General features: G+C 36.3%; 1 protein-coding gene across 11 annotated transcripts in view; it reads right to left on the bottom strand.

The window, feature by feature from the left end:
- Nucleotides 1–18,648, bottom strand: part of UNC79 (unc-79 homolog, NALCN channel complex subunit) — a 323,533-nt gene that overhangs the window by 229,776 nt on the left and 75,109 nt on the right. For all 11 annotated transcript variants that reach the window (XM_043986754.1, XM_043986757.1, XM_043986756.1 and 8 more), the window contains exons 9-10: nucleotides 4,423–4,511; nucleotides 3,730–3,770 (exon numbers count right to left, since the gene is read on the bottom strand). In XM_043986754.1, coding sequence (XP_043842689.1) covers nucleotides 3,730–3,770; nucleotides 4,423–4,511 — 130 coding nt within the window. The remainder of the gene's footprint in view (nucleotides 1–3,729; nucleotides 3,771–4,422; nucleotides 4,512–18,648) is intronic.

The raw sequence follows: 18,648 nt of genomic DNA, 5'->3' as shown, positions 1-18,648 counted from the left end.
ATAAAGTTAGAGAGGTAGAGGAAGAGGAAAAGCAGATGACAGCAGTGTCATGAAGACCAAGGGCAAAGAGAGTAGTAAGGAGAAGGGGGTATTCCACAGATCAAATGCTAAAGCAAGGTCCAGGAGAATGAAGACTGAGAAAAGCAAATACTATGCTTGCCACAGTATGAAAAAAGCATTTAATAAAGCAAACACATGTTTACTTGGACTAACTGAGAGAAAATAAATTTGAATTTGTGAAAAAAATTAATTTTTAAGTTATTTTAGAAAAATTCATTCCTGATACTTTCAAGTACCTTTCAAGAACAATAACAGGAATGAGGCAAACATAATATTGCCCCAGTAGAGGTGTGGCTCAAATGGATAGAAAAAATAATTTGTTATTAGGAAATCAATTTTATATGTAAATGGGTGCTTTTTCTCAAAAATTTTAACCCTAAAAAAAAATTTTTTAATTTCTCCCTGCACTATAGCAGATGTTCAATTAATACTTTTTAAACTGAACTGAATCTTGTTCATGCTATTTTCTTTTCCTTTGGTATGCTATTGTCAGTCTGGGAACAAAAAGAAAGCAAGAAACATCAACACAGATCCTGAAAATTGTTAATTATTAGAACCCAAATTGATATGGCTTTAAATCTCATTTTATTAAGGTTTCTTTCACAATTAAGGACAACTAAGCACGGTGCTTGTTTTCATTTGAGGGAGGCCTAGAGTAGTGTCAAACTTTGAAAATAAATAATGAAAAGTAACTAATTTTCTCTCATAAATAAAATCTTTTGCAGATAGATTCAATGAAAGTGATTCACATAATAAATAGCTTTTGTAATCCATCCACAGGATTGAAATAAACTGAACAAATTTTAGCTTCAAATTGTCTTACTGATGCCTTGTATCATTCCTACAACTAAGGTCCCAAACCATTTCCTGCCTCCTCAAGATTCCTACTGCTTGCACATACTATACACCACACACACACACACACACACACACACACACACACACACACACACACATTTATAGCATATAGAATCAAGGTTATTCTTGAGCTAGAGCTGGAAAAGACCTCTGAGGATGCCTAGTTCAACCTTCTCATTTTATAATTAAGGAAACAGATCCACATAGGAGGTAAAGTGATATGGCCAATCACACAAGTATCAAACATCAGGATGGAATTTGAATCTAAGTCTTGTGACTCATGTCAGCACTCTTTTCATTACATTTAACATCATACTTTACTAAGAAGACTGAATTCATCTGGCATGAGCTTCATCAGTGTCCCTTATTCATTCCACAAAACTTATTATTATTACTACTACTCTTCTTTCTTGCAATCATAAAAGAGCCAGCCCTTTCAACTCAAGAAAGCTAATTGCTTGAACTGTCCCATTGGTTGAATTTTCCCCCAACTCCTCTTGGACTTTGATTCATTAACCATCACCCTACTCTCACACCTTATTCACTTGTCCCTTTCTATCAGCCTACAAACATTCTAATGACTTCTCTACCCAAAAAAACCCAACAACAACAACAAAAAAGATTTCTCTTGACCCTTCTAGTGAACCTAGGTACTGTTGCATCTCTCTATTTTCCTTTACTACTAAACTTCTTGGAAAATTTGTCTCTACATAATGCCTCCAGGGCTTTCCCTCCAATCCATTCTTTCTTCAACCCCCTGCAATCTGGCTTTCATTGGTACCACTTTACAAAAATTGCTCTCTCAAAGATTAACAATGACCTTCTGATTGCCAAATCCACAGGCCCTTTTTTAATATCACTAATTGCCCTTTCCTACTGAATTTCCTCTCCTCTTTTAGTTTTAGAACTATCACAATCTCTTGATTCTCCTCTTAGCTTTCTTACCACTACTCTGTTTTGTTAGCTCCTCCTCTCCCAACTTTCAGCAGTCCATGCAATCAATACAGTTCTCCATCATAAAGAAGGTATCTACCAAGGGTCTTTCCTTGATCCTCCTCTCTTCTCTTTCTACACTTTCTTTCTTGATAATATCATTTATACCTGCAGTTTCTCTACTACCTATAAGCAGATGACTTCAAATTTTTTATTTCCAGCCCTGACCTCTAAACTCCAAGCCAGATCTTCAACAGATGAAAGTACATCTTCAACCAGATTCCCACTATTACCTCAAAGTCCTTCCTTAATATGATATTTCAGCAAAATACAGCCAATATATAGGCACTGTAATAGCTCACTTTTATATGACTCTTTACAATTTAAAAAATCCTGTGATACAGGTAACAGGCCCATTTGACCAGTAAGGAGACTAAGGCTCAGAGAAGGGAGTCACACACTAATAAATGGCAAAGATTGAACTCAGATCCTGGTCTTCTGACTCTACGCCCAATATCCTCTCCACTGTAAAATTCTGACTCTCAATAGTGAGAGTTTCTCAAGCTCATCAAAATTCTAGCCCACTAGACACCTTAGACAAAAATTCAACTCCAGTATTTCCTCCTCCTTTATGTTAAATTTGCTACCTTTCCCTCTCAGCTGGTCCAAAGATTTAAAAACCCAACTCTTATATAGGCAGGCTCATAAAAGGCAAGATTATGATCTTTCTTAGACAAAGAAATTAATTCACTGATTTACTTCACTTTCCTAGGCAATATCCATATTGTGTAACATGTATGAAACAAGAGTGCTAAATGTTTTTTAATGATGCAGCACAGTCAAAACCTGCTTTCATCTGATATCAGAAAGAATATGATCAGAAGCACAATGATGTTTATAATCAAAATTACTATCATAAAGCTAAAGTTTCTACAGCAGTTTAAGAACTACAAAGTGTTATCTTCAAAATCATCCTATGATGTATATAGTACAATTATTATCTCCATTTTACCTGGTGAGGAAATTGAATCTCAAAAAAAGATAATTTGGTTTGCCCTTAGCAACACAGCCAGTAAGTAAAAGAATAAGAACTTAAGCTGAATTGTTATGATTCCAATTCCAGGGCTCTTCCCCCAGTATTACCCTGCTCTACAACAAAGGTGTCAAACTCAAATAGAAACAGGGCCACTAAACTATACATAAATATCTCTGTGCACCACATACTGACTTAGAAAACCACAAATTAATATTATCTATGTTTTATCTTATTTTATTTATTTTGTTAAACATTTTCTCATTACATTTTAATCTACTTCTGGCACACTGGGGAATGTTGTATGCCACATGCGCCTGGAACCCATGTTTGACACCTCTGTTCTATAGAATTACCAAATCTCTCTCAGACGCCACCTAGTCCAACCCTTGCCTAAATAAAAATCTTCTATGGGACAAACATCCAGGGCAAGTCATCATCTAGCCTTTTCCAAAGACCTTCAGGGGACAGGGGACTCATTACCTCCCAAAGTAGCTCATTGCACTTTGTTAGAGGACTAATCATTAAGATATTTGTCCCTTCCTCAAGCATAAATTTGTTTCTTTGCATTTTCTACCCATTGTTCCTGGCTTTGTCTTCTTGGGACCAAATTGAACAATCCCTTTTTTAATCCCTTTTCTGAAAGAAAGCCCTTTCAGTACTTGAAGAAAATTATCATAGACCTTCAGGCTACATATCCCTAGTGTCTTCATACCATATGTCAAAAATTTGAGGCCATTGGTCTCTTAATTAAAATAATTTGAATTAATAAATAATATGTACACAAAGAAAAATGGAATTATTCATAATTGCTCATTATCTATCCTAGACAGAATAAATCCTACCTTGTGGGAGGAGAACATCAATCAGCCATTCGCTGTGATCCCTATAGAGAAAAAACACCATATTTCACATTTTAAATACTCTGCAACATTGCCCTCCAAATGAGTGCTTTGGAATACTCCCTGTTGCTAAAAATCCTTTTTATAGAAATGAGGCATAATTAAGAGTCCTATCATAATAAACTTTTTAAATGTCTGCCTCTTTGAGGTTAAATTTAAAATTATAGACATTTCATCATGTTCAGTTATTTTTAAATGATGCTTTCCAGATGCTAATTAGTCCGGAGAAAATATAGTATGGTCTATGCAGAGCCAATTGTGATTGCTGCAAAACTAATAAGCAGAAACACCTATCTAAAATACATGTTAAATTTGGAAGCCATAGGTTTTTATTCCATTTACTTAAAACTGTGACTTGGTGACAAGGGACTACTTCAAATCCAAGGCTGAATTCGTTAAACATAATTGTTTTCCCCTGCTGCTTCTAGTGTCACTTTGCAACTGTTCAGTGTAGAGAGCTTCTAAAGGAAGATTGGGAATGTGTTCAATGGCACACAACAAAACCTTTTAAGTTAATTATTGGAAAAATTTTAGAGAAATTTGGCTCATGGTATACAATGCTTATACTGGAAGGACTTTGTTTCTGAACTCATTGTGAATCTTCATTTTATTTGTGATATTGATGACTTTACCTACCCTGCAATCCGCTGGCTGCATTCTTCACAAAGGTATAATGGTGGTGGTTTATCTCCTAAAGCCACGGATAGAGAGGGGTCTATGCACATCTGAAACAAAAGAAAAGGCCAAGTAAGCATTTCTCTTCGTACATAGCAGCTTCCTTGTTGCTAACACATATAACTTTAGCAAAACTAATAATTCATTACATTGATACCTTCCATACACTCCTCAGTTTTAAACATCACCAAACCCTTTTGAACATTGTACATATGAAGAACCTGAGTCCTGGAGAAACCAAATGACTTTCCAAGAGTAGTCACTGACAAAGCAATGAGTCGAATCCACTTCTTGCTCTAAGCAGTGCTCTCACTACTGTACAGGATCACTTCTCTCCAAAAAGGTGGACCAATGTTTCCATGAACATCTAGAGAGCTTAGAAATGTTCTTCTAGCTAAATATTATGTGGTTGAGGCTTAAACTAGCTATTGGATCTCTTCGTTTTTGCTATTAGTTTTTTTGTTTCTTTTTGTTTTTTTGTTTTTTTGTGGGGCAATGGGGGTTAAGTGACTTGCCCAGGTTCACACAGCTAGTAAGTGTCAAGATTCTGAGGCAGGATTTGAACTCAGGTCCTCCTGAATCCAGGGTCGGTGCTTTATCCACTGCGCCACCTAGCTGCCCCCTTGCTATTAGTTTTTAGTCCAAATAGCCAGAGACCTGGAGACTGCCTAGCCCCTGAAAATATTTTTGATTGGATATGATTTGGATATGATTGAACTACAATTTGTAGTTCAATCATATCCAACTCTTCATGACCCTTTGGGGGGATTTTCTTGTCAAAGATACTGCAGTGGTTTACCATTTCCTTCTCCGGTGAACTAAGACAAACGAAGGTTAAATGACTTGCCCAGGGTCAAACAGCTAGTAAGTGTCTGGGACCATATTTGAATTCAGGGCTTCCTGACTCCAGACCCAGGGCTTTCTATCCAGTGAGCTACCTTGCTGCTTCAGTACTGTACAATAGATGTGATTCGAATACGAATCACTGTAGTTAAAAATCACTCTCTAAAGCAATAAACAGATAATAATGTTTCTTAAAAAGAAGGAAAATGACTAATCATTCATAAAGAGAAGGGAAAATGCATGTTATAAATTTTTTGGAAAAACAATTATGGTTTGGAAAAGTGCTACAATGTAAGGAAGTTATATTTTAAGCATTTGGCTTTTCTCTGTTTCTCTAAATGAGGATACATTTTTGTTTTCTAAGATGCTGATATGGAATCTTTGCTTTTTTATGTTTTCATTCAGAAATTTGATCATTCTAACTACTATTGAGCAAGTTTTACTGTGTAGTAAATCTACAGCTATCAATGATTTCATTGACCATGGGGTTTTCCCCCTCCATGTACTCAGAATCATAGGCTGTGAGAGCTACAAGGAGCCTTAAGGATCATTTTGTCCAACCTGCCCATTTTACAGAGACAGAAATTGAGACTGAGAAAGAAGTAATTTGCCCAAGGTCACACAGAAAGTGAGCATCGGATCCAGGACTGAAATCAGATATATTAACTGTTTTCACTGTAACACTGCCTTTGCTCAGATTTGCTAACCCTACAATGTCTTGTGAACTCAGCTAGTCAACTCTCTGGGTATTTTCAAACATCTGGATATCTAGCATGGCTGGAAAATCCAGAAGTCCAGCTGAATTGGGAATGTTCCAAGAGTGAACAAATTAAGAGAAAGTCTATTTGTCTAATTTTCCAAGGTCATTTTCAATTCTTCCTGGTCTTCAAAATCCTACACAACCCCTGCTGTGTGCAGTTAATGTGCTTGGTACAAAGTCTTCTGAAATTTCCTTTTACCCAGAGGCCATAAAATATACCAAAGCTCTGTTCTTTAATTCCATTTGCTGATTTTGAGAGGGAAAAGCTACCAGATCCTATTATCCCAATCAGCCTTTAAATCCAAAGCCTGGAGGAGTTTCACTGATATGGAAAAATAGTGAAAATGGCTAAGTTTAAGTAAATGCTATTAGCAAAACCAGAAATAAAGCATATGTCCATCAATTAGAGAATGACTAAACAAATTATTGTATATGAATATAAGGAATATTATTACATCCAGAAAAATAACGAATGAGTAATTTAGAGAAATATAGAAAGAACTGTATAAACTGATACAAAGTAAGAAAAAACAGGAAAACAATATGCATAATGACTACAATAATATAAACAAAAAAAAATTAAAATCTCCCCCACTTCAACATAAGATCTTGCAGGTAAGGACTGTTTTTTATTTTTCTTTGTATCCCCAGTATTTGGAATAATGTGTAGCACATAGTAAGTGCTTAAAGAAGAGGAGGAAGCAGGGCAGCTAGGTGGCGCAGTGGATAGAGCACCGGCTCTGGAGTCAGGAGTACCTGAGTTCAAATCTGGCCTCAGACACTCAGACACTAACTGTGTGACCCTGGGCAAGTCACTTAACCCCAATTGCCTCACTTAAAAAAACAAAAGCAAAAACAAACAAAGAAGAGAAGGGAGATAATATCAATGAAGTGACAATTATATTAAAAACAAAAGGTATCTAAAATTATCTGAATTATTTTAAATCTGGTTAGAATTTTGTAAATTAAGTAATCCCAGAAGCTAGCCTAAGGCCTTGTGGGATGTTACTGAGGAAGACTCCGTAAAATGTAATGAACCAATACAAGGATGAACAATTAAGGAGATATATTGACACCCACATAATCATGAGCCAAAAGATTAAACCTAAATCCAAGGCTTTGTGAGCTTAGAAAGTTTTGAAAATTAGGTTTCCTTTGGGTAACTGTCCACTGGAAGCTAAATTTCCAAGGTTTAGCCCAGTACCTGGCACATGATAGATACTTGCTAAATGCTACTTTTACCAACTAGTTGACTTGGAGCTTCACCATAATATTTGAAAGTTATGGGACTGTCTTTTGCCTCTTTTTGCATAAACAGAACTAGCACAATGTCTAAAATATGATAGGCACTTAATCAATGTTTAATGACATACAAAAATAAATCCTCATATGTCATCAAGAGCATAATTTGCTAGTATTAATATGTGTATATTTTATAAAAAGTCATATTTAAGAAAGATATTTCATTGCTTGCCTTCTACCCCAACATATAGCAACCTAGGCAACTGCTTTCTATTGTCTGCCCACCAGTATGTGAACTTCCACCTAGAGAATATTTGCATCTAATTTTTCCAAACACATGACTATGTTTCACCTAAATTTTTTTAACTCAAAAGCCTTTGCATATGATCTACATTTAAAGTAATTTTTGCGGTAATGAAAACTTGTGGGTAAACTGAATTTTGTCTATGCAACCACCTACTTAAAGAGGCAGAATTTAGAATGTAGAAGGGAACTTAGCACATGGAATGTTAAAAACAAAGAACATTAAGCTAGACAGAATTTTAGGACACAGAATGCTAGGGATGAAAAGACTGTAGAGATCTTCATCCTCTCTTTCATAGCCAAACTCTTGGAAAAGCCATTCATACTCATTTGCTCCACTTCTTCTCCTCTTATTTTTCCAATCTTTGCATTCTATCCTCCAACATCATCATTCAAATGAAAATGCTCTCTTCGGAGATACCAGTGATCTATTAATTGTCTGGTCCAATAGCTCTTTCTCAGTCTTCAACCTTCTTGACCTCTCAACAGCATCTGACACTCCTGACTGCCCTCTTTTCTGGGATACTTAGTTTTCAAGACACTGCTCTTTCTTAGGTCTCCTCCTACTGAGAGAGATAGCAGCAAAGTAGGACAAAACTAAGAAAATGAGAAATCACATAAACATTTGGAGACCAAATTATGATTTCAAAAGGACTGTCAATTGGATAGGGGAAATTTGTGGAATTGTGAGGTTTTTTAAGGGAAAAACAAGTCATCACTGAACTACAACTAATATAGTGAGAAAATGAAAAGAGAGCAGCAGCAAAGAGGAAAAGTGAAGACAGCAGAAGGGCAGAAAAACTATTCCTAGGAATTGGAGTTAGAAGCTGTCATCTAAGAGAAGGCTTCAACTGAGTAATTCCTGATTGGTCTGAGAGAATTGGTGTCATTGGCCAAGAGCTCCTATGACAGCTATTGTACTTTAGTCCCCCTCTGCCCCGAGTTTTTCAACAACCCAAAACGTGATTACAATTGGACACAACCAGATAGTCAATATCAAAATCAGATTGAGCTGACTGTGGCTCAGATCACGAGCTTCTTATTGCAAAATTTAGACGTAAATTGAAGAAAGTAGGAAAACCTATCAGACCATATAGATAGGACCTAAATAATATCCCTTATGAACATGACATAGAAGTGATGAATATATTCAAGGAATTAGGTCTAGTGGATACAGTATCTGAAGAACCATGGACAGAAGTTTACAAGAGGCAACAACAAAAAACATACCAAAGAAAAAGAAGAGCAAGAAAGCAAAATGTCTGTCTAATGTGGCTTTACAAATCAGTAGGAAAGAAGGAAAGCAAAATGTAAAAGAGAAAGACATACCCAAGTGAATGAAGAATTTTAGAGAATAGCAAAGAGGTTTTCTTAAATGAACAAGGCAAAGAAATAAAAGAAAACAATAGAATGAGAAAGCCAGATCTCTTCAAGAAAATTAGAGATATCAACATAATGACAATGGTATGGTTACTGATCTAGAGCAGACATCCTAGGGAATGAAGTCAAGTGGGCGTTAAGCACTGCTAAGAATGAGATTAGTGGAGGTTATGGGATTCTAGCTATTTAAAATCCTAAAAGATGATACAGCTTCACAGCCCTTTGGGCAAAATTCCAAATTGCTCTCCAGAATGGTTGGATCAGTTCACAGCTCCACCAACAATGCATTAGTGTTCCAATTTTTCCACAGCTTCTCCAACATTTATTATTTTCCTTTTTTGTCATTTTAGCCAATCTAATAGGTGTCAGGTGGTACCTCAGAGTTGTTTTAATTTGCATCTCTCTAATCATTAGTGATTTAGAGCATTTTTCATATGGGAATAGATAGCTTTGATTTCTTCATCAGAAAACTGCCTGTTCATATCCTTTGACCATTTCTCAATTGGGGAATGACTTGGATTCTTATAAATTTGATTTAGTTCCCTATATATTTTAGAAATGAGGCCTTTATCAGAAGTACTGGCCATAAAAATAGTTTCCCAGCTTTCTGCCTCCCTTCTAATTTTGGATGCATTGCTTCTGTTTGTACTTTGACCCAGCAATACCACTTTGGGGTCTTTTTCCCAAAGAGATCATGGAATGGGGAGAAGGACCTACATGAACAAAGATATTTATAGCTGCTCTTTATGTTGTGGCAAGGAATTGGAAGTTGAGGGGATATCCATCAATTGGGGAATGACTGGACAAGTTGTGGTATATGAATGTAATGGAATACTATTGTGCTATAAGAAACCATAAACAGGAGGAGTTCAGAAAAGCCTGGAGGGTCTTGAGTGGCCTGATGATGAGTGAGATGAGCAGAACCAGAAGAAAATTGTACACAGTATCATCAACATTGTGTGTTGACCTACTGTGATGGACTATATTCTTCTCACCAATGCAATGGTACAGAAGGGTTCCAGGGAACTCATGATGGAGGAGGATCTCCAAAACCAGGAAAAAAAAAAAAAAAAGAACTGTGGAGTATAGATGTTGAATGAACCATACTATTTCTTTTGTTTTTGGTGCTGTTGTTTTTCTATTTTGAGGTTTTTCTTATTGCTTATTTTTCTCTTATAACATGACTAATGCAGAAATATGTTTAATGTTATTATATATATATATATACATATATATATATAACCTATATCAGATTACCTGCTGCCTAGGGGAGAGAAGAGGGAGGGGAGGGAGGGAGACAAATCTTAAATTAGAAAGCTTGTATAAACAAAAGTTGAGAACTATCTTTACTTGTAACAGAAAAAATAAATAAAATTTTAAAAAAAGATGATACTATTAAAGTGCTGCATTCAATATGCCAGCAAATTTGGAAAACTCAACAGCAGCCACTGGATTGGAAAAAATTGGTTATATACCAATCCTAAAGAAAGGCAATGGGGGGCAGCTAGGTGGATAAAGCACTGGCTCTGGATTCAAGAGGACCTGAGTTCAAATTTGACCTCAGACACTTAACACTTAATAGCTGTGTGACCTTGAGCAAGTCACTTAACCCTCATTGCCCCGCAAAAAAAAAATAAAATAAACACAGACAGAAAAAAAAAAGGAAAAAAAGAAAGGCAATGTCAAAGAATGTTCAAATTACAGAGCAATTGCATTCATTTCACATGCCAGCAAGGTTATGCTTAAGATTCTGCAAGCTAGGATTCAGCGATATATGAACCAAGAATTACCAGAAAAGCAGACTGCTTTTCGTAGAGGCAGAGGAACTACAAACTAAATTGCCAACATTCACTGAATTAAGGAGAAAGCAAAGGAGTTCCATAAAAATGTCTAGTTCTGCTTCATAGACCTAAAGCCTTTGATGTGTGGATCACAACAAAATGTGCTAAGTCTTAAAAGAGATGGGAGTATCAAATTATCTTACTTGTCTTCTGAGGAACCTGTATGTGGGTCAAGAAACAAAAATTAGAACCAAACATAAAACAACTGATTAGTTTAAGATTGGAAAAGGAGTACAACAAAGCCAGTCTGGATGAATCAAAAGCCAGAGAAATATCAACAATCTCATATATGCAGATAATATCACTCTGATGGCAGAAAGTGAAGAAGAATTAAGAAATTTCTTAATGAGGGTGAAAGAAAAGAGTGTAAAAGCTAACTTGAAGCTTAACATCAAAAAAACAAGATCTTGGCAACTGGTCCCATCACTTCCTGTCAAATAGAGGGAGAAGAAATGGAAGCAGTGTCAGATTTTATATTCTTGGGTTCAAAGAGTACTTGGTGACTGCAGCCATGAAATTAAAAGACACTTGCTCCTTGGAAGGAATGCTATGGCAAATCTGTACAGTGTACTAAAAAGCAAAGGCATCACCTTATCAATCAATGTCCATATAGTCAAAGCTATGGTTTTTTTCCAGTAGCAATGTATGGCTGTGAGAATTGGACTATAAGGAAAACTGAGCACTATAGAACCAATACCTTCAAATTGTGGTGCTGGACAAGACTTTTTAGAGTCCTTTGGATACGAAGATCAAATCAGTCAATACTTAAAGAAAGTATTCCAATTATTCATAGGAAGGTCACATACTGAAACTGAAGCTTAAATACTTTGGCCAGAATTCAAAATTGGAGTGATGTCCATCAATTGGGGAAAGGTTAAGCAAATTTTGGGATGAGATTAGGATGGAACATTTGTGCTATAAGAAATGATGAGCAGGATGCTATCAGAAGGACTTATGAAAAATGCAATCCATATACAGAGAAAGAACTGATGGTATCTGAATATAGACTGAAGTATAATTTTTTGTTATTGTTAGTTCCTCTTTCTAAAGATTTTTTGTCTGTTTTCTTTCACAACCTGACTAATGTGGAAGTGTTTTGCATGACTGCATATGTGTAGCTTATATTGGATTGCTTGAGTTCTTGTGGGGGGAGGGAGAGAGAAAGAGAATTTGGAACACAAAGTTTTAAAAATCAATGTGAAATTTTCTTTATACATGTAACTTAGGGAAAATTCTAAGTAAATTAATAAATTATTTTTTTAAAAAGAATTAAATACTTTGGCCACATAATGAGAAGCCAGGACTCATTGGAAAAGACCCTAATGTTGGGAAAAATTGAAGAAGGAGGATGGTAGAAGATGGGATGGATAGATAGTGTCATGGAAGCAATGAACATGAGCTTAGACAGACTTCGGGAAATAGTGGAGAATAGAAGGGCATGATGTGCTATGGAACATGGGGTCACAAAGAGTCAGACACCATTGAATAACTGAACAACAGCAACAGATTTGGAAAAGATGAAACTTTTCATAAAGGCCTGTTGCTGCCACCTCTGGCTTGAGAAGGAAATGCAGAGGGAGCTTTGCAGCTGCAGTAGTATCCTAGTGAGAAGACTTGTATTGCTGAGAGCTCTGTTCTGATTGGACAGAACAGCATCCAGGTGAGTAAATAATTGGCCTGGCTAGTCTGTGTAGACCTGAAATGGTTTCATCAGCACTGCAGTTGTCTGGCTTAAAGACACATTTATTTAGCCCAAACACTTATTAAGCACTGACTATGTGCCAGGCAGTGTACTAAGCTCCATATATACAAAAAGAGGCAAAAGACAGTCCCTCGATTTTCATGTATTACAGTGAAGCTCAAAGTCAACTAGTTGGTCAAATAGAGAATTCCCCCAGCTTAAGAGTGATGGGGTTTAGCAGTTAAATAATGAGTAGAGAAGCAGTTTCTTATGGTACAGATGTTCCTGGATGAGCCAATAATATTGAACTCTGAAGTCTAGAGTTAATTGCCCAAAACATGAATTTCCTTCTCTCATGTGTTTTCATGGCAGGTTGTCGCTGGAAACTAATGGATATATAAACTGATAGATTTTCTTAAAGTTCTTGTAGTTGGGTCTCATTTTAAACAACTCATGCATTCCTCCAAAGCTGTGTATAAATTGAACTTTTGCCAATGAGTCCTTTTTTCTCATTTACTTACATTTTAACTTTAGGAATATTCACCATAGCAACTGAGTGCTCTGGTGGGAAAGTGTGATGCAAGTTTACATGTGTGTTGTAATATATGATTTAAGTACTTTTTTAATATATTACTATCTATAATATTATTTCTTTTACCTTATTAAGCCATTAGTTATGTTTAATATCCAAAAGCATTATTATTCAATAGCCATTTGTGTAAATAGAAAAAATATTGCATGGGGGATGAAGAATTAGAGTTATGACTAAAGTAATTGCATTTTCCCTCAAAAGGGATTACCCCTAGGATCCTGAGAAAGTTTGAATGCATCCTTATGGTGATGGTGTACCTCCAACAACTTAGAGGTACTGCTAAATAAGTAGGCTGAAGCAACAGGCAAACCCCAAAGAGAAGTGGTGTGTCTCACCTACCTAAGTGAAAGGAGTGAAGGCCCAAGTTCTCCTATAAGTATAGATGATGACTATACCCCACTGTGGAATCCCATTTTTACCTCTGTTATATATAGTGTAGAGAATAGACCTCCTTGTTAAAGTCATTACTCCCTCTTCACTTCTGTCTCCTAGAATTCCCAGTTTCCCTCAAAGCTCAACTCAAGTACTGCCACTTGAAGCTTTTCCTGATCCCCCACCTGCTAATAATCTGTTTTTACTTTATATTTTATATTTTATAAAATATTTTCTATATTGACCTATATCTTTACATGTTGTTTCCACCAATAGAATATAAGCTCTTTGAGGATAGAATCTGTTTCATTTTTGTCTGTGTCTGCAGCACCTTCCCTAGTGCCTGGGAAACAGAAGATACTTAATAAATGTGTATTAAATGACTGATCCCTGTCAACCCTCTCATTTTATAAATAAGAAAATTGAGGCCTAAAGAGGGGAAGGGACTTGCCCAAAGTTACACAGTGAATTTATTGCAGAGCCAACATCTCCTCACTCCTGCTCTACTATTCTTTCCTTACATCATTCTATCATTCATGAAAAAATTCCAGAATTAGGGATGTCAATGCATTTCACTAAGTATACCAGCATCCTGCTATAAGAAAGCCAGTTGAATTTCTATGGTTAAGAAATCATGTCCCTTAAAATTGGAGATTTAGGATAATGATCTTAGCAGAACCACTACAATATGACATATATTACCTAACTTGACCACTTGCCAGTGCCTGAACTCAGTTCACCTTTATTGTATTGCTTTAACAATCGAATAACTAAATTTCCTCCTAGAAAAAAGTAGACATTTTTGTTAGTGGAAGCTAATGGAAACATATAAACTGATAGATTTTTTTAAGTTCTTAAAGATGGATCTCATTTTAAACAACTCATAAATTCCTCAAAAGTTGTATATAAATTGAAACTTATGCCATTGAGTCCTATTTTCCAATTTACTTACATTTTAGCTTTAGGAATATTTTACCTTGACTATCACTCCAAAAAAATCCAAATAATGCCATAGGACAATCCCTGGAGCAGCAAAACTCACAGAAGAATGTGCTGAAATCATCTTCTAACCAAGGCATATTTTACCTTGATTCCTGATTGATCATCAACCCTGATTCCTAATACTTGAGCCTAAAGGTTTCTGTTTCATCTCATCCCCAGAAGAAAGAGTACTGAAATTTGGAGACTTTGGCATGAATTCCAGCTATGCTACTTACCAGCTGCATGACCTTAGACAAGCCATTTGTCTCATCTGGCCTCAGTTTCCTCTTGTGAAAAAAGAGGGCTAGGATAATCTCCACAGTCCCTTCCAGCTTCAAACTATAAAACCTATAATCATTTGTACTGAAATGTCTGAAGCACTGAGAAGGTTAATTTTTTAAAAGATACCCTATGGAATATTTTTTTAAATGAAGAGTTGTTATGTAAACAAATAATCAGGGGCAGCTAGGTGTTGCAGTGGATAGAGCACTGGCCCTGGAGTCAGGAGGACCTGAGTTCAAATCTGGCCTCAGACACTTGACACTCACTAGCTGTGTGACCCTGGGCAAGTCACTTAACCCCAATTGCCTCACCAAAAAAACAAAAAACAAAAAACCCAAGTAATCACATCCCAATGTATCTACCACAATTTACAGATTCAGATTTTCTAAGTTTTTTCAATTAAGCAAACTTATATTATCATTCTTTTAACAGTAGAAATAACCCTCACGTTTTATTACAGAATATGTCTTTCTCCAACTTCAAAGGAACTGACATGGGAAAAGTTTTATAGAGAAAAATGAGAGTTAATGGCTTAGAGAATATGCCCCCTTTATGCTAGCATTTTTCTAAATCACAGCTATATATTGAGCTACATTTATGTCCTTTCCATCATATTAATCATACATTTAAAGAAGAAAGGGACTTTTGAGGGCACCTGGTTAACCTCAATTTTACACATCAAGAAACTGAGGCCCAGAGAACTTAGGTTATTTGCCAAAGGTCATAAGTTTGAAAACAAGGATTTAAACCCAGCTCCTATTATTCAAAATACAACATTCTTTCCAATAAAATATGCTGCCTCTCTGTACCCTGTATCCCTTAAATATCAGCATAATTATTTTGAATCTTTGATATGCAAATTCACCAAGTATTTCCATGTTGCTTTGTCAAACATTTTAGACATTGTTTTCATATAACCTACAGTTTTATCTACTTTTATTTATGCAGCTTATATCACATTTATTCATATCTGTTATCTAATTCCATGTTTAGCTCAAGTCCTATATATACTGCATTCCATGATCATACAACAATAATATTTTTTCATACTTCTTTTTTACAAATGATCTTGTTATATGGGGAAGGTAGTATTATTTGTATTCTCTTCTTTTTTAATATTCTATAATTCTGTGATTTTAGATATAATAATCTGAAGATATAAATGAGGACTGGAATACTCAGGAAAGGCTTTAATAAGCAGTTACAATGTGATCTGTGCTTCAAAGAGTAGGTATATTCTGGGTACAGTAGAAAAAGCATGCAAGATGAAAATAGTTTGAAGGAAATCATAGAAATCTGAACGAGTCTGGTATATGGAAAGGACTTCAAAGAGACCACTATAACTAGTGACAATTCCTTTAACATTCTTGTGAGAGAATAAATCCATGGACTAACTATATGACTTCAAGCTTTCACTTGTATGGAGTTGTTATATTTGAGAAAAACATTTTGACCCACAGTCCAAATGAGTCAAATCATTCATCCAAAAAACTATTTGGGGGCAGCTAGATGGCGCAGTGGTTAAAGTACTGGCCCTGGATTCAGGAGTACCTGAGTTCAAATCCAGCCTCAGACACTTAACACTTACTAGCTGTGTGACCCTGGGCAAGTCACTTAACCCCCATTGCCCCACAAAAACAAAAACAAAAACAAAACTATTTGAAAAGTAGGTTCATGCAGTTCATTTTGCATGTTACATGGACTATCTCTTCCATTCTCTAAAAAACAAAACAAAACAAAGCCACATTAGAACATACCATCCCCTCAAGCTATCATCCTATATTTCTCTTTCCTTTCTCAAACTCCTAAAAATAAGCTGTCTACCATCGTTAACTCAAATTTCTCTCCTCTCATTCCTCCACCTTTTCTGGCTTCTGACCTCATCGTTCAAGTAAAAATACTCTCTCCAACGTTATTTATCTTTTAATTGCCAATTGTCAGATCTGATGACTTTTTCCCAAACCTTCCTCCTTCTTGACCTCTCTCCAACATTTGACATTCTTTTGTTTTTGTTTTTGTTTTTTGTTTTTTCAGGGCAGTGAGGGTTAAGTGACTTGCCCAGGGTCACACAGCTATTAAGTGTCAAGTATCTGATGCCACATTTGAACTCAGGCCCTCCTGAATCCAGGGCCAGTGCTTTATCCACTGTGCCGCCTATCTGCCCCTCTCTGATTTTTCATGACACTGATCTCTATTTCTTCTTCTACCTATCTCACCACTCTTCCTCTGTCTCCTTGGCTGGGCCATCATCTATATCATACCTTCTCTCTGTGGTTGTACCCCCAAGGCTTTTCTGTGAGTCTTCTTTGCATCAGCTCACATGGATTAATTTTTACTTCTAAGCTAACAACTGCCAGATTTATATGTTCCTCCCTACCTTAGTATCTCCCCTGAACTACAATCCTACATCACCAACTGCCTATTGGCTATTTTGAGCTGGGTACCTTACAGACGTCTGAAACAGAATCCATTATTTTCCTTCTCAAAGCCCACCCCCATTCCAAATTTCCCTCTTTCTCTTGACACCACCATCCTTCCAGTCACATAGGTTCACATCCTTAGTGTCATCCTAGATTTCCCACTCTCACTCACTCCAAACATCTGATCAGTTGCTAAAATCTTTTCCTTTCTACTTCCATACAATCTCTTGAATCCATCCCCTTATCTCTCTCCCACAAATATTACCCTAATTCAAGTCTTCATTACTAGTTGCTGGATTAGTGTAATCAATACCTATTTAGTTTCCCTGATTCAAGTTTCTCCCCATCCCAGTCTATCCTCAATATAGCTGCCAAAGTGATTTTCCTAAAGCACAAGACCAAGAACACCATTCCACTATTCAGTAAAATTAAGATTCTCTATTACCTCTAGGGTCAAAAATAAATTCCTGTTGGGCATTTAAAGCCCTTCATAATTTGGTCCCAACCAATCTTTCAGGCACCCCGCTTTATGCACTCTATGGTCAAGTCAAACTGGTTTTATTACTGTTATCCACACACAATGCTCCATATTCTATTTCTGTACCTTTGCACTAGCTTTTTCTGTATCTTACAGGCAGTCCCTCCCCATCTTCAACCTTTAAAATCCTTAGTTTCTTTAAAGGTCTAGCTCAGGTATCACTTTCTTCATGAAGCCTTTCATGATCCCCTGCCAGCTGCTAGCACCTTCTGCCCAAAATTACATTTTCTCATGTGTGTGTGTGCATGCATGTGTGTATGCATGTATATGTATATTGTATGTATGTGTTTGTGTGTGTGTGTATACACACACACACACTCCCCTAGGAAGATTACATGTTCCTATAAGGCAGGCACTATTTCATTTATGACTTGCATTTTGCACTGTTAGGCACTAGACTATATTAGAATACTTAATAAATGCTTGTTCATTGATTGATTCTCAATGAGGTAATAGCATATGGTGTTCCATATTTTCTGTTACTATAGATCTAAAAGTGGAAGCTGGATAAATACTTGTAACAATTGTGATAATGAAGATTCCTCTCCAGGTGTAGAATTGACTGCATGGCCTCTGAGGTAGCTGGAGATTCTGTAATTCTTTGTATATACATCAGCTCCCAGATGTTCCTGATTTCAGAGGCAGCCCCTATTCTGTACCTCTGTTACTAGCTATGCTTGATTTGTGGATGCATCCCACATTTAAGTCAATACAGCTGGATCCAGTGTCCTAAGAGACTTTAAGAGAGCTTTCCAATTTTGTTCAGGAGTGTTGCCAAGACTAGACTGCTCCTTCCCCAAATTAACAGATCCACAGTCTCTGTTACTCTTATTGTTCCCCAAGGCAAGATGTTTCTGTCCCAAATTCCTTCTGAACCTCAAAAACCTCCATATTCAGATTTTTAAATTATTACTATATAACATATATTTATTATACAGAATCATTAATTTTA

The sequence above is a fragment of the Dromiciops gliroides genome, chromosome 2 (genome assembly GCF_019393635.1).
Source record: "Dromiciops gliroides isolate mDroGli1 chromosome 2, mDroGli1.pri, whole genome shotgun sequence".
Classification (NCBI taxonomy): Eukaryota; Metazoa; Chordata; class Mammalia; order Microbiotheria; family Microbiotheriidae; genus Dromiciops; species Dromiciops gliroides.
This window is presented reverse-complemented; position numbering and strand designations above follow the sequence as displayed.